The sequence below is a fragment of the Electrona antarctica genome, assembly GCF_951216825.1.
Source record: "Electrona antarctica genome assembly, chromosome: 17".
NCBI classification, from domain to species: Eukaryota; Metazoa; Chordata; class Actinopteri; order Myctophiformes; family Myctophidae; genus Electrona; species Electrona antarctica.
Window position 1 is genome coordinate 25,965,907 of NC_136798.1, and position 17,423 is coordinate 25,983,329.

A 17,423-nucleotide genomic window follows, 5' to 3' on the forward strand; every position below is an offset into this window, starting at 1 on the left:
GTTGACATGCTGGCCTAGATGTGGCACGCCAAGAGCATGCCAACTGCACTGCCATGCACATCATGTTTCCATTCTTGTTTTCCCCTGTGTTTAATATGCATCTACGGCTCTTTATTGTGGTGTTCCTGAATTCCAGTCCTTGTGGGAAGGCTGTTTTTATATGCTTTAATTACTGCCACTTTGGAGAAGAGACGGGAAAAAACATACCAGAACAGTTTAATGCATCTAGACTCAAAGTGAAATGGAATCAATCCACGGTTGTTTAACCACTTTGTATACTTCGTCAATTCGAAATTGAAAAAAAAAAGTTCCTGCATGATCTATCCATACAGTATGTGCACTGCACATTCATTCATATAGTTAAGTTTTGCTCACATGCTCCGTAAAACAGGTTCCTGTATGGGTTTTTGACTCACTGTAGATGTTCTGTCCTTAGTCTCTCTCTCTCATATACTCTCTCTATATAGGCCATACCATATTGATCTACTGTGATGTGTGTATACAGTATCACCATATTCTGTGAATTGCCTGTTCCACGATACAGGGGAGGGGACAGATTGTTAATGTACACTTATATACATTCATAAATGTATTTACCGGTACATGTATGTACATTTATATTTACTAGAGGTTTGGGCCGCTACGCACATCTAGAGTTCTGGCCGCTACGTGGCCCTCACACCTACGTTGCATGGCTGAGCCTACTCTACCGATATGCCCATATATGGAGATAACTGTATCTGTCAGTCCTTGTCCCTTTTATGCCCATATATGGAGATCCCTGATGTCATTTTTTCACATCTGCCTTTAATAGCACCATCAGGAGGCCGCCTTTTGTAAAACAATTGTTTTATATTACTCCTTCAGATTCTGTCCAAAATTCACGCAAATACAAAAACAGTATCTCTATAGTCATGTGATCAAGACAAATCTGTCCGATATTTCATATTCCATCCTAATTGGCTAACATTGGCTTCCAAAGTTTGCAGGATTGGTCCGTTCTGAACAAAATGCCTTAATCATGAACGCAGTGTGCGATTTACGTGAGATTTTGCACGTACATTTCCACTAGGCCGAGGAATAAATCTCTCTCTTTTCACATTGGCAGGGTGCATGTGTTTGGTCCGACGTACTAACAGACCGACAGGTATTAGACCAACACCATACCCAAAACCTTAACCTAACCCTAACCTCACAGGGAAGCCACATGTTTTAACCTGCCACAGGTTAGTTTTAACCTGTCACACATGTCGGGAGCCACGGGTGAGTTTTAACCCGGTCACGGGTTAGTTGCAAACACCGGCCACGCATGTCTGAAGCGCTGGTGTTGTATACACCTGTGCTCCGAGGAGTACTTTTTCTAATTTAATAATTTGTTTCTGTCCTGTGTTTTATACTGCTGCCATGACAACTGCATTTACCTCACAGAATCCATAAAGGTCTATCTATCTACTGTAGGCTATGTGTATGTGTGTTGCTACTGCTAGTGTCCGAGTGTTCCCTCATGCGTGAGTATATGTTTGCACATGTTTGTCTATCTTTGCCCATCTACTCACTGCCGATATATCCTCTGGCAGCACAATGTACACATGTATGTTGTGTGCTATTGTGTTAGCATGTATGCTTATCTAGCTGTTTCCATGTACTCAGTGATGCTGTAGAGAGGGGTTTTGCATAACTACATCTCAACTCGTAACAAAAATAAAGTGGCACGTGTATCAGTAGGCCTACAGTTTGTACAATCCAATCTGTCATAGCTGCCATCTAGTGGACCGACACATGCCTACAATAGCGACGCAACTCACGCAGGGACTATGTAGGGACTAAAAATAACCTTGCGTTTTTTTGTGTGCGTTTGACTCCCCCACACAAGGCACAAACGGACTCTGTCCATGCCTTAAATAGGCCAGTGGAGTTGTCGTAGGACCCAGGTTGGACCTCCTGTGCGTTCATCTCTGTGCCAAATACTGTGCCTGCTGGGCTGCTACTGCACTGCGGGTTGCATTGCTTTTAGCTATAGAAGCCAGACCTGCGCTTGGCATTTTAGTCATCTAGTACTGATACCCAACTCAACCCCATGTCCACAACTGAAGAGAAAACGCATGCTAAAGAACAGGCGTGAGTGGGAATCCTCATAAAAGGTTGCAACCCCACAGTACAGTATAGTGTGTGTGTGTGTGTGTGTGTGTGTGTGTGTGTGTGTGTGTGTGTGTGTGTGTGTGTGTGTGTGTGTAGGTGTTCATCTACCTTGGCCCATGTACTCAGTGACAATGTAGATGGGTTCCTCTGACACGACAGCGTACAACTGCACCAACTTGTCGTGGCGGAGCTTCTTCATGATCTGAGCTTCTTCCAGAAAGGACTCCGGCGACATGGTGCCCGGCTTCAGAGTTTTAACCGCCACCTTTGTGGTGCCATTCCACGTTCCTACCATTCACACACACACACACACACACACACACACACACACACACACACACACACACACACACACACACACACACACACACACACACACACACACACACACACACACACACACACACACACACACACACACACAGTAGCATCAGTAACACAAGCCACCACTCCATTCTGTATTAAGATCACATCATTTCAGAGCAAATGACAAGGGGGGTATTGTAATCACAATTCGCCAAATAAAACGCAAAAGTCTTGCTTTGAAATGATAGTGAGAGAGACGGGATCAACCACAGGGATGACGACAGACTAGTCAGCTTGCCTTTAATTCACATCTAGGAGGGCTTCAGGAGGGCTGTCCCAAAGGATAATTAAATGGGTATGAGATTTACGGGCGGACCTTGATTTAAAAAAACACACACTCACAGCAGGAGGGAGAGAGGGAGATCTGCACTGCTTTTAAAAGCCCTCTATATACCAACATGGGAGCAGATAATCCATTGTAGGATGATTATTAAAAGCAATAGTACTCATAAGCTCCTCAGTGGTTGGGCGCCAGTTAAGCCTGATTTATACTCGGGTTGTGCGCCTGAAATTGCCAATCTACAAGCGTACAAAGCATCGCAAAGCGTCACATTACAATGTCTTTAAGCTTGTAGATCAGCTATTTTCGGCAGGGGACACAAGTGCTCGATCAAGTTTAAACGAAGCCTTACTGTAACACATCAGGGCTGCGCCGATTGTGTCTATTGTGTCAGTGCAGGCGTGCTAATACACAAGTCACTGTAATCACACTGGCACTGCGGTACAGTAGCACTTAACGTAGCTATCTATAATCCATATGGGTGACATAAAGGCAAGACACACTCCACCGTTGGTTGACATATCGGCTAACGGAGGCGTGTTTCAATGAAGTGGGCGATGACAAGTGGGTGGATGACTGACTTTTATCATCATGGTTAAAATATAACATAAGTTGACAGATTAGTTCATGAGGAAGTATATTTATTTTTTTATTGGATGATGTACGATGATAAGAGCGCCCCTCACTTCACACGGGTGTGATTTTTTTTAGGATATTTCCATTGGAAAATAGGGTAATTTAAAATGGCACTCGTGAATCAATTTATTGGCACAGCTGTGTGGCCATTTTGGGTTTCTGGACAGAAGTATGGTGTGTGGACCATAGATATATATAAGAAAGCTAGATGGCTCACCCGCGCTCTGGCCAATGGAGAACGACGTTGCTATGTGGCGGCCATCTTACCTCGGGGCCACATAACATTGTATCTATGGGGCATGTACTTTTAAATAACCACAACTTGCTCAATTTTCAAGCGATTTTCAAACGGTTTGGTTTGTTATAAACGTCAGAGACGTCCGCATACTTATATGCTTTTATACGACATTTATATAAAAAAATTAAATTAAGCAGATAAGCGTCCTGAATCATCAATCATCCGCCTTGAGCCATCTAGACTTTATATATATCTATGGTGTGGACTATACTGCTATGGGATGCAGCCCCCATGCTGGGCTGTGTGAGGTAATAGGATCCCATAGGACACGGTGCCACATGGGGGGGGGGGGTATCTCTGGTCCAGCAGTAATGACACGAATCAGCAGAAATGGAGCACAGTGTAACTCCCACTGAGCCTCGTTTGAAATGCTGTCTCTGAACGTCGGGTGCGGGGCGCGCCAGGGATTTTAATTAACCTTTACAGGTGTGAAACTCTGAGAGTGTATGAATGGGTACGAATGGAACCAACTGGACCCATGGGTCGTACACCCTCAGAGTGAAATTAACACTTTCTTTAGTTTTTTTTAGTTTTTGGCTTTTCTGATAGAGGGAGAGAGAGAAGGGGAGAGACATGCAGCAAAGGTCGTCATGAACGGGACTCGAACACGCGACACGCTGTCAGGCCAGAGCCTATATGTGGCATGCGCCTGGACCACTTGGCCAGCGGGCACCCTGTTGTATGTCACTAGGGGTCCGTGGCTTAATGCATCAAAGCGGGGGTTCCTTGAAATGAAAAGGGTTGAGAATCACTGGTTTAATATAATTCATGAAATATATGACTGGGAGGCACATTCATTAGAGACAGACAGTAGGACGGTTGGGAGGGGATACAGTATTAAGGGAGTCACAGGAGGAGGGAAAGCTCTGCTGGCAGCACGCTTTACGTGAGGTTCTATTGACAAGTAATGGAACGGGTTTAAAGTGTGCGTTATTAACGGATTAAGCTTTACAAAATAAGAATCCAGCATATCAAATCACAACAGGAACCCAGGGCAGGAATAATGATAATGTATGCTTCCATCCATCGTCAATTAGAAGAAACCAAAAACAGGGGAAGTGTTGTTTTGTTTTTGTTATTGTTTTAAAAGTACTTGAAATTGTTCTACAACAGGGTACCTTACAGGGCCTTACCTGTGGAGAAATATAAGTCATGTTTACCTGGGGGGAAAATATAATTCATGTTTTTTCATCAGCAAACAAACTGTTTTCTTTTTTTCATTGTCAGTATAAACAAATGCAGGGGGTTAATAAGGACTTAACAGGGTAAACATAGCATACATTTCCCAGGATAGTGTCATCAAAAGCAGTTAAATGGCATCCAGATTGCGGGCATATCATTATTGACAAAACCCGAGGACCAAAAATGTCCCAAAAAATGTCTGAAAATAAAGCCAAATTCAAAAATAGCGAGGATAGCAGATCTACAAGGTCACAACGTATGACACCGCGACACGTTTCTGAGCTTGTAGATCAGCTACTTTCACCATTAGTCGTATGTAGTAGGCTAAGGGGTTTAAGTGGTTAGGAGAGTTCAAAAAGTGGTGCTTTTCCTTACCATACCACACATCAGCAAAACATCCAGCCCCCAGCTTTATTTCCAACTCTAGAGAGTCTCTGGTGATCTCCCAGGCATCGTGAGTCAGGCCCACAGTGTCAGGGGTGTAGTTGACACACACGCTGGTTATATTAAAGCACAAACCATCTGCACTCTCTACAGAGAGGGAGGGGAGGGGAGGGAACACAAGGGTTAACTACCAGGGAGTGGATCATGCAATAGAGGGAGGTGGAAGGCAGCCATGAATGTACCCACGAGAGCAGAGTCTCCTGACTCCAAACGCCTCTCTGAAGTGTTTTCCACATGTTTTGGGGAGGGGCTTACAAAGCCGAGTAAGTACGTGATTGGAAGCGTCCTGAAATGGCACTTCTCTGTTTCTCGTACCCTTGCTTGATATCGTATTCCATCAAAACCCAGAGTGTGCCTGGAAGAGAAATGACGCACTCTGGATTTTGCTGCGTAGTTTTACAATAAGAATTCATGAGAGGTCTTAAGATGCCCTTGTGTGCTTTGCTTTTATCTCCCTCTCCCCATTTGGCCAGATCACATATTTTGTGTATTATGTTCTGATAATGTTCGAATGGTTTTTAGTCAGGTGTCTCTGCCAGCGGGTCAGTGTGGTGCCTTCCACGCAGCCTCCAGGACCGGCGATTGGATCCGTACCCATCCAGACCTCCCCAAACTGCCCGTTCCCCAGACGCTTGATGAGCTGCAGCGACTCCCGTGGGATCTCCCAAACATCTTTGGTTTTGACAGACAGGTCGGTGAGGCGGGGCATCCCCTTGTGGCAAGGCACCACCAAGCGACAGCAGAGCCCAGCGGCTCGGTCTGCACGCGCCGCACAGCCGAGAGCCACACACACGCACACACGCACGCACACACACACACACACACGCAGTATAAAGAGATGTAAAGTACATAGTGAGACCGGGAGAACTGAGTTGGCAACACATCTTGGAGGAAAGAAAGTGTAAAGTAGCAGGAAAGTTGAAAAGCATCAGTTAGCCTATAGCCTTGCATAGCTAGATGATCAGAGTTATCCATCTACCGATACGTGATGTCTAAATTCAATGTAGGGGCTAGAACAGCAAACGAGAACGGACAAAACCGTTTACCGATTTTGTCCGTTTACTGTTTTGAAAACTAATCATGTCACCGTCCCAATAGGAAGGACAACCCTAACGGCTTTGCATTGCTTTTTCAATGTAGTTATTTTTTTAATCTATGAGTAGTTTCTCAGTACTTGGTTCTAGCCATTGCATTGACTTTAGATGTCACCAGATCTATTGGTATAGGCAGAGATCTCCAACCGTAAAACATAAAACAAAACATAAAACATCATTTAACCTTCAAAAGCTCAAGGTATTCCTTTCATGTTAATATTTATCCTTTCTTTTTTTTTCTTCCTTTCTGTTTGTGGTACGGGTGGTGGGGTGGAGAGGATTAAATCGTATCCTGCTGACTAAATAGAGGGAAAACCTTGGCTCATGTTACTCATGAGCAATGGAAGCTTTAGCGCCAGTTCTGTACGAGGACTATCAGGAGATGACGTCATGGCTCGCTTTGGCTAATTGCACGTACAGTATGACTCCTATACAGTTTACGATAATGGCAGCACTGTAATTGCTAAGAGGACGGTTGGGCTGTCAATCAGTCCACACGCGGAGAAGTATGTATACAATGGTGGTTAAACACGGTTAAACCGCAGCCATTTAATGCGCTGTGTGATGTATTTGCGGCTTGTTTAGGCTCATGAGAGGCCTCTAGCTTTGCATCATGAGCCTGAGTGGACATTCTCATTTTTTGATGGCGAACTGAGGATCTTCCATTTCCTCTCTAGGTCACTGATGACATGAAATTGAAGCCTTGCTTCCTTCGCCATCAGAGGAAGTGGTCGTGTTTGCCCATTATTGAGTATGCTGGACGGCGTGTTTCCATTACCGCATCGTTGCTGTCGGACAGACACCTCGTATCTCCACATTTCAACTTTTGTATAATTTTCATAAATTAATGCCCGTACTAGTTCATCATACTGTTCTACAACTGTCGCACAGGGGACAGTTAGGGGGACAGGGGATTTAAAAAAAAGGGGGGAAAGTACAATGTAAAAAGTGTCTCACAAAAGTAGTGAAAATAGCAGATCGGCTATTTTCACTATTTTATATATTTTTTGTAATAGTAATAAAATAAAAAAGAACGCTTTTGGACATACAAGGTTTCCACCCAACAGCATCCCCATTATCCAGCCCCCCCCCCCCCACCCCCATCTTCAGTGATAAGGCCCTGGGGTGTGTTTGTACAGGGCAGTAAAGCAGAGATAAAGGCCCACGTCCGTCTCACCCCTGGGAGTGCTCAACCGGTACCTCTGCCATCAACAACACCCCCACACGCACCTCGTCACTGTCGGCCGGAAAACATGGATGTCCAAAAGTTCTCCTTAACCACTTAAACCCTAGTGAAACGGACTCAGACCGCCTTTTTTCCACCAAATTTGGTGGAAGAGCTACAAGCTCAAAATGTGTCAGACCTCCCTAAAATGTGTCAGACCTCCCTCTCTCTCTCTCTATCTCTCTCTCTCTCATATAAGAAAAAAAACATAAAAAGATAAAAGTAATATGGAGATACAAGGTTTCTGCCCGACTATAGCGATATGTGATCCTGCAGCTATACAGCTGCTGTGCTGGGGCATCGATACGGCACTCTGTATCACTTACTGCTGCTGGGCTGTCATAAAGCATGTCGATAATGCTGGACCGCAGCCACGCAAACAAGCCGACAAAACAATCATAGTTTGGTGCATAAAGGTGTGGCGGACGGCGTTGTAAAATGATGGATTCTGACGTCTGAGGCTCACTATGCTCGGTCGATTGTCAAAAGACGGATCGTTTATCAGTTCGCTTTCTCTCAAGGTCAGCTATATGCAGCGGCGTAAAATGCATATAGTGCTGCTGTCGGGTGGAAACCTTGAATCTCCATATCCTACATACTGTATACATGAGGAAACCTTGAATCTCCTATCCTACATACTGTATACATGAGGAAACCTTGAATCTCCTATCCTACATACTGTATACATGAGGAAACCTTGAATCTCCTATCCTACATACTGTATACATGAGGAAACCTTGAATCTCCTATCCTACATACTGTATACATGAGGAAACCTTGAATCTCCTATCCTACATACTGTATACATGAGGAAACCTTGAATCTCCTGTCCTACATACTGTATACATGAGGAAACCTTGAATCTCCTGTCCTACATACTGTATACATGAGGAAACCTTGAATCTCCTATCCTACATACTGTATACATGAGGAAACCTTGAATCTCCTATCCTACATACTGTATACATGAGGAAACCTTGAATCTCCTATCCTACATACTGTATACATGAGGAAACCTTGAATCTCCTGTCCTACATACTGTATACATGAGGAAACCTTGAATCTCCTGTCCTACATACTGTATACATGAGGAAACCTTGAATCTCCTATCCTACATACTGTATACATGAGGAAACCTTGAATCTCCTGTCCTACATACTGTATACATGAGGAAACCTTGAATCTCCTGTCCTACATACTGTATACATGAGGAAACCTTGAATCTCCTGTCCTACATACTGTAGACATGAGGAAACCTTGAATCTCCTATCCTACATACTGTATACATGAGGGAACCTTGAATCTCCTATCCTACATACTGTATACATGAGGAAACCTTGAATCTCCTATCCTACATACTGTATACATGAGGAAACCTTGAATCTCCTATCCTACATACAGTATACATGAGGAAACCTTGAATCTCCTGTCCTACATACTGTATACATGAGGAAACCTTGAATCTCCTATCCTACATACTGTATACATGAGGAAACCTTGAATCTCCTGTCCTACATACTGTATACATGAGGAAACCTTGAATCTCCTGTCCTACATACTGTATACATGAGGAAACCTTGAATCTCCTGTCCTACATACTGTATACATGAGGAAACCTTGAATCTCCTGTCCTACATACTGTATACATGAGGAAACCTTGAATCTCCTATCTTACATACTGTAGACATGAGGAAACCTTGAATCTCCTATCCTACATACTGTATACATGAGGAAACCTTGAATCTCCTATCCTACATACTGTATACATGAGGAAACCTTGAATCTCCTATCCTACATACTGTATACATGAGGAAACCTTGAATCTCCTATCCTACATACTGTATACATGAGGAAACCTTGAATCTCCTATCCTACATACTGTATACATGAGGAAACCTTGAATCTCCTGTCCTACATACTGTATACATGAGGAAACCTTGAATCTCCTGTCCTACATACTGTATACATGAGGGAACCTTGAATCTCCTATCCTACATACTGTATACATGAGGAAACCTTGAATCTCCTATCCTACATACTGTATACATGAGGAAACCTTGAATCTCCTATCCTACATACTGTAGAAATGAGGAAACCTTGAATCTCCTATCCTACATACTGTATACATGAGGAAACCTTGAATCTCCTATCCTACATACTGTATACATGAGGAAACCTTGAATCTCCTGTCCTACATACTGTATACATGAGGAAACCTTGAATCTCCTGTCCTACATACTGTATACATGAGGAAACCTTGAATCTCCTGTCCTACATACTGTATACATGAGGAAACCTTGAATCTCCTATCCTACATACTGTATACATGAGGAAACCTTGAATCTCCTATCCTACATACTGTATACATGAGGAAACCTTGAATCTCCTGTCCTACATACTGTATACATGAGGAAACCTTGAATCTCCTATCCTACATACTGTATACATGAGGAAACCTTGAATCTCCTATCCTACATACTGTATACATGAGGAAACCTTGAATCTCCTATCCTACATACTGTATACATGAGGAAACCTTGAATCTCCTATCCTACATACTGTATACATGAGGAAACCTTGAATCTCCTATCCTACATACTGTATACATGAGGAAACCTTGAATCTCCTATCCTACATACTGTATACATGAGGAAACCTTGAATTTCCTGTCCTACATACTGTATACATGAGGGAACCTTGAATCTCCTATCCTACATACTGTATACATGAGGAAACCTTGAATCTCCTGTCCTACATACTGTACACATGAGGGAACCTTGAATCTCCTATCCTACATACTGTACACATGAGGAAACCTTGAATCTCCTATCCTACATACTGTACACATGAGGAAACCTTGAATCTCCTGTCCTACATACTGTATACATGAGGGAACCTTGAATCTCCTATCCTACATACTGTATACATGAGGAAACCTTGAATCTCCTGTCCTACATACTGTATACATGAGGAAACCTTGAATCTCCTGTCCTACATACTGTATACATGAGGAAACCTTGAATCTCCTATCCTACATACTGTATACATGAGGAAACCTTGAATCTCCTGTCCTACATACTGTATACATGAGGAAACCTTGAATCTCCTGTCCTACATACTGTATACATGAGGAAACCTTGAATCTCCTGTCCTACATACTGTATACATGAGGAAACCTTGAATCTCCTATCCTACATACTGTATACATGAGGAAACCTTGAATCTCCTATCCTACATACTGTATACATGAGGAAACCTTGAATCTCCTGTCCTACATACTGTATACATGAGGAAACCTTGAATCTCCTGTCCTACATACTGTATACATGAGGAAACCTTGAATCTCCTGTCCTACATACTGTATACATGAGGAAACCTTGAATCTCCTGTCCTACATACTGTATACATGAGGAAACCTTGAATCTCCTATCCTACATACTGTATACATGAGGAAACCTTGAATCTCCTATCCTACATACTGTATACATGAGGAAACCTTGAATCTCCTATCCTACATACTGTATACATGAGGAAACCTTGAATCTCCTATCCTACATACTGTATACATGAGGAAACCTTGAATCTCCTATCCTACATACTGTATACATGAGGAAACCTTGAATCTCCTATCCTACATACTATATACATGAGGAAACCTTGAATCTCCTATCCTACATACTGTATACATGAGGAAACCTTGAATCTCCTGTCCTACATACTGTATACATGAGGAAACCTTGAATCTCCTATCCTACATACTGTATACATGAGGAAACCTTGAATCTCCTATCCTACATACTGTATACATGAGGAAACCTTGAATCTCCTATCCTACATACTGTATACATGAGGAAACCTTGAATCTCCTATCCTACATACTGTATACATGAGGGAACCTTGAATCTCCTGTCCTACATACTGTATACATGAGGAAACCTTGAATCTCCTATCCTACATACTGTATACATGAGGAAACCTTGAATCTCCTATCCTACATACTGTATACATGAGGAAACCTTGAATCTCCTATCCTACATACTGTATACATGAGGGAACCTTGAATCTCCTATCCTACATACTGTATACATGAGGAAACCTTGAATCTCCTATCCTACATACTGTATACATGAGGAAACCTTGAATCTCCTATCCTACATACTGTATACATGAGGAAACCTTGAATCTCCTATCCTACATACTGTATACATGAGGAAACCTTGAATCTCCTATCCTACATACTGTATACATGAGGAAACCTTGAATCTCCTATCCTACATACTGTATACATGAGGAAACCTTGAATCTTCTGTCCTACATACTGTATACATGAGGAAACCTTGAATCTCCTGTCCTACATACTGTATACATGAGGAAACCTTGAATCTCCTATCCTACATACTGTATACATGAGGAAACCTTGAATCTCCTATCCTACATACTGTATACATGAGGAAACCTTGAATCTCCTATCCTACATACTGTAGAAATGAGGAAACCTTGAATCTCCTATCCTACATACTGTATACATGAGGAAACCTTGAATCTCCTATCCTACATACTGTATACATGAGGAAACCTTGAATCTCCTATCCTACATACTGTATACATGAGGAAACCTTGAATCTCCTGTCCTACATACTGTATACATGAGGAAACCTTGAATCTCCTATCCTACATACTGTATACATGAGGAAACCTTGAATCTCCTATCCTACATACTGTATACATGAGGAAACCTTGAATCTCCTATCCTACATACTGTATACATGAGGAAACCTTGAATCTCCTATCCTACATACTGTATACATGAGGGAACCTTGAATCTCCTGTCCTACATACTGTATACATGAGGAAACCTTGAATCTCCTATCCTACATACTGTATACATGAGGAAACCTTGAATCTCCTGTCCTACATACTGTATACATGAGGAAACCTTGAATCTCCTATCCTACATACTGTATACATGAGGAAACCTTGAATCTCCTATCCTACATACTGTATACATGAGGAAACCTTGAATCTCCTATCCTACATACTGTATACATGAGGAAACCTTGAATCTCCTGTCCTACATACTGTATACATGAGGAAACCTTGAATCTCCTATCCTACATACTGTATACATGAGGAAACCTTGAATCTCCTATCCTACATACTGTATACATGAGGAAACCTTGAATCTCCTATCCTACATACTGTATACATGAGGAAACCTTGAATCTCCTGTCCTACATACTGTATACATGAGGAAACCTTGAATCTCCTATCCTACATACTGTATACATGAGGAAACCTTGAATCTCCTATCCTACATACTGTATACATGAGGAAACCTTGAATCTTCTGTCCTACATACTGTATACATGAGGAAACCTTGAATCTCCTATCCTACATACTGTATACATGAGGAAACCTTGAATCTCCTATCCTACATACTGTATACATGAGGAAACCTTGAATCTCCTATCCTACATACTGTATACATGAGGAAACCTTGAATCTCCTGTCCTACATACTGTATACATGAGGGAACCTTGAATCTCCTGTCCTACATACTGTATACATGAGGAAACCTTGAATCTCCTATCCTACATACTGTATACATGAGGAAACCTTGAATCTCCTATCCTACATACTGTATACATGAGGAAACCTTGAATCTCCTATCCTACATACTGTATACATGAGGGAACCTTGAATCTCCTATCCTACATACTGTATACATGAGGAAACCTTGAATCTCCTATCCTACATACTGTATACATGAGGAAACCTTGAATCTCCTATCCTACATACTGTATACATGAGGAAACCTTGAATCTCCTATCCTACATACTGTATACATGAGGAAACCTTGAATCTCCTGTCCTACATACTGTATACATGAGGAAACCTTGAATCTTCTGTCCTACATACTGTATACATGAGGAAACCTTGAATCTCCTATCCTACATACTGTATACATGAGGAAACCTTGAATCTCCTGTCCTACATACTGTATACATGAGGAAACCTTGAATCTCCTATCCTACATACTGTATACATGAGGAAACCTTGAATCTCCTATCCTACATACTGTATACATGAGGAAACCTTGAATCTCCTATCCTACATACTGTATACATGAGGAAACCTTGAATCTCCTATCCTACATACTGTATACATGAGGAAACCTTGAATCTCCTGTCCTACATACTGTATACATGAGGAAACCTTGAATCTCCTATCCTACATACTGTATACATGAGGAAACCTTGAATCTCCTATCCTACATACTGTATACATGAGGAAACCTTGAATCTCCTATCCTACATACTGTATACATGAGGAAACCTTGAATCTCCTGTCCTACATACTGTATACATGAGGAAACCTTGAATCTCCTATCCTACATACTGTATACATGAGGACACCTTGAATCTCCTGTCCTACATACTGTATACATGAGGAAACCTTGAATCTCCTATCCTACATACTGTATACATGAGGAAACCTTGAATCTCCTGTCCTACATACTGTAAACATGAGGAAACCTTGAATCTCCTATCCTACATACTGTATACATGAGGAAACCTTGAATCTCCTATCCTATATACTGTATACATGAGGAAACCTTGAATCTCCTGTCCTACATACTGTAGAAATGAGGAAACCTTGAATCTCCTATCCTACATACTGTATACATGAGGAAACCTTGAATCTCCTATCCTACATACTGTGTATACATGAGGAAACCTTGAATCTCCTATCCTACATACTGTATAGATGAGGAAACCTTGAATCTCCTATCCTACATACTGTATACATGAGGAAACCTTGAATCTCCTATCCTACATACTGTATACATGAGGAAACCTTGAATCTCCTGTCCTACATACTGTATACATGAGGAAACCTTGAATCTCCTATCCTACATACTGTATACATGAGGAAACCTTGAATCTCCTGTCCTACATACTGTAAACATGAGGAAACCTTGAATCTCCTATCCTACATACTGTATACATGAGGAAACCTTGAATCTCCTATCCTATATACTGTATACATGAGGAAACCTTGAATCTCCTGTCCTACATACTGTAGAAATGAGGAAACCTTGAATCTCCTATCCTACATACTGTATACATGAGGAAACCTTGAATCTCCTATCCTACATACTGTGTATACATGAGGAAACCTTGAATCTCCTATCCTACATACTGTATAGATGAGGAAACCTTGAATCTCCTATCCTACATACTGTATACATGAGGAAACCTTGAATCTCCTATCCTACATACTGTATAGATGAGGAAACCTTGAATCTCCTATCCTACATACTGTATACATGAGGAAACCTTGAATCTCCTGTCCTACATACTGTATACATGAGGAAACCTTGAATCTCCTATCCTACATACTGTATACATGAGGAAACCTTGAATCTCCTATCCTACATACTGTATACATGAGGAAACCTTGAATCTCCTGTCCTACATACTGTATACATGAGGAAACCTTGAATCTCCTATCCTACATACTGTATACATGAGGAAACCTTGAATCTCCTATCCTACATACTGTATACATGAGGAAACCTTGAATCTCCTATCCTACATACTGTATACATGAGGAAACCTTGAATCTCCTATCCTACATACTGTATAAATGAGGAAACCTTGAATCTCCTGTCCTACATACTGTATACATGAGGAAACCTTGAATCTCCTATCCTACATACTGTATACATGAGGAAACCTTGAATCTCCTATCCTACATACTGTATACATGAGGAAACCTTGAATCTCCTATCCTACATACTGTATACATGAGGAAACCTTGAATCTCCTGTCCTACATACTGTAGTAATGAGGGAACCTCTGTCCTGCATGGTTCTCCTCGGTGGTAAATAGCGGAGATTGGGAGTTCGGGCTGTGCGCATCTGTCTTCATCAAAGCCCCGCTGGCTACACTTGGCGCACGCACACACGCGCACGCGCACACGCACAGTTGCACACGCAGCGTCGGCGAGCGCTGCAGCTCCGACATTCGAGCCATTTACGTGCGATCTCACCACGTACATTATTTAAAGTATTTTCAAGTTGAGAAATGACGCAAGCCAGCTGCGGAGATAAACCTATTTTCATAGTAGGCCATTAATTCACGTAAAATACATAAATAGGTGAAATATGGAGGATGTTTCTGCCCGACAGCAACGATAAGAAGTTGATCTTGAGCTGCGTCGCTGGTAAGTTGGAAATTCAGCGAGGAAAGCGAGAGGTGATTAAGGGGCCGTGCAAGAGCCCTGCTGCAGAGTCAAGGTCATTGGTGAAGCGGTTGACTTTTGTAACGTTATCTGGATGGGCAGTAAAGATTGCTGGGATGAGATGGGTTAATGTAGCGTGACATAAACACATATGGGGGGGGGGGGCTACTTAGAGTCAATGTCAGCACGTTTAAACATACGTTAATGTGCCTATTAGAGCATGACAGGGAAAGTAGCAGTCTTCTTCACCATAATGATAAGCGAGTTAGAGAGATGAAAAGAACACAACCACCGCCACACTCCTGAAAACAAGTAATAAGGACACATGGAGGAGCCGTCTTCACGCATAAATCATCTTTCTCTGGGTGAGACGGACAGGGAAGCAGAGAGTGAGAGAGTGAGAGACGAGGAGGAGGAGAGGAGGGAAGGAGAGAGAGAGAGAGAGAGAGAGAGAGAGAGAGAGAGAGAGAGAGAGAGAGAGAGAGAGAGAGAGAGAGAGAGAGAGAGAGAGAGAGAGAGAGAGAGAGAGAGAGAGAGAGAGAGAAAGGAGGAGGGAGTCACTGAAACAGCAAGACAGAATAACAATGAGATCAGATGAGATCAGGTCAGGTCAAGACACCAAGGTGTTTTGTCTGAGGAAGAGAGAGAGAGAGAGAGAGAGAGAGAGAGAGAGAGAGAGAGAGAGAGAGAGAGAAATGGAGGGAAAGGGAGGATGCTAGAGAATAATTGTGAAATTAATGAAAGAAAAAGAGGTGAGGCAGATATGAGGACAGAGAAAGAAAAGTGAGAGAGAGAGGGGAAGTAATGAGGAGGGGGGGCTTTTAGTTCGAAAAGGAGAGAAGAGCGGAATTAACAGGGTGAGAACAAATGAGGACACCGAGCGCTGGCTCATCTGGTGGATATCGACACGGTCGAGCAGAAACCTTGTATCTCCATATTTTAGCCTTTTTTGTTTAGTTTTTTTCCCGTAAATTAACGTCGCACAAGAGTATCACACAAAAGTAGCGAAAATAGCCAATCTAAGCGGCTATTTTTGAGCATTTATGAAAGTCAAAAAAAGTGTGTCTGAGGGTTTTCCTTAATATGGAACCAATGAAAAGTAGGCGAAGCTACACTGGATCCATTGCAACACTGAAAAGTAACGGTGTTGGAAATATAAGGTTTCCACCCGACAGCGACGACATGCCAGTCTAGAGTCAGCGTGTCACTGTCATCATCATCATCATCATCATTGTCTCCTGGGAACAAGGCGTGCGCTCTCCGTGTTCCCTCTCTCTCTCTCTCTCTCTGTCTCTCTCTCTCTATCTGTCTCTCTCTCTCTACCACACAGAACAGAACGCTCACTACTCCCATCTGGATGAGCTCACACTGACCCAATGTCCTGATGAATGTGAATGAAAATAAAAGCCTGCATACCGAGGCTATCTCTCTCCTGACACATAAGTGTTGCTGTCGTGTGGAAACCATGTCCAAAACCGTTCCTTTTTTATTATTATTTTTGAAATGGTGAAA

The 17,423-nt window shown here is 42.2% G+C and overlaps 1 protein-coding gene across 3 annotated transcripts in view; it reads right to left on the reverse strand.

Moving 5' to 3' along the window:
* fynb (FYN proto-oncogene, Src family tyrosine kinase b) overlaps positions 1-17,423 on the reverse strand; it is a 104,796-nt gene that overhangs the window by 10,313 nt on the left and 77,060 nt on the right. Inside the window, exons 7-9 of one of the 3 annotated variants that reach the window (XM_079526575.1) lie at positions 5,940-6,104; positions 5,277-5,432; positions 2,248-2,427 (exon numbers count right to left, since the gene is read on the reverse strand). In XM_079526575.1, the coding sequence (XP_079382701.1) occupies positions 2,248-2,427; positions 5,277-5,432; positions 5,940-6,104 (501 nt within the window). The remainder of the gene's footprint in view (positions 1-2,247; positions 2,428-5,276; positions 5,433-5,939; positions 6,105-17,423) is intronic. The other 2 variants (XM_079526574.1, XM_079526573.1) reach the window with 2 other exon arrangements.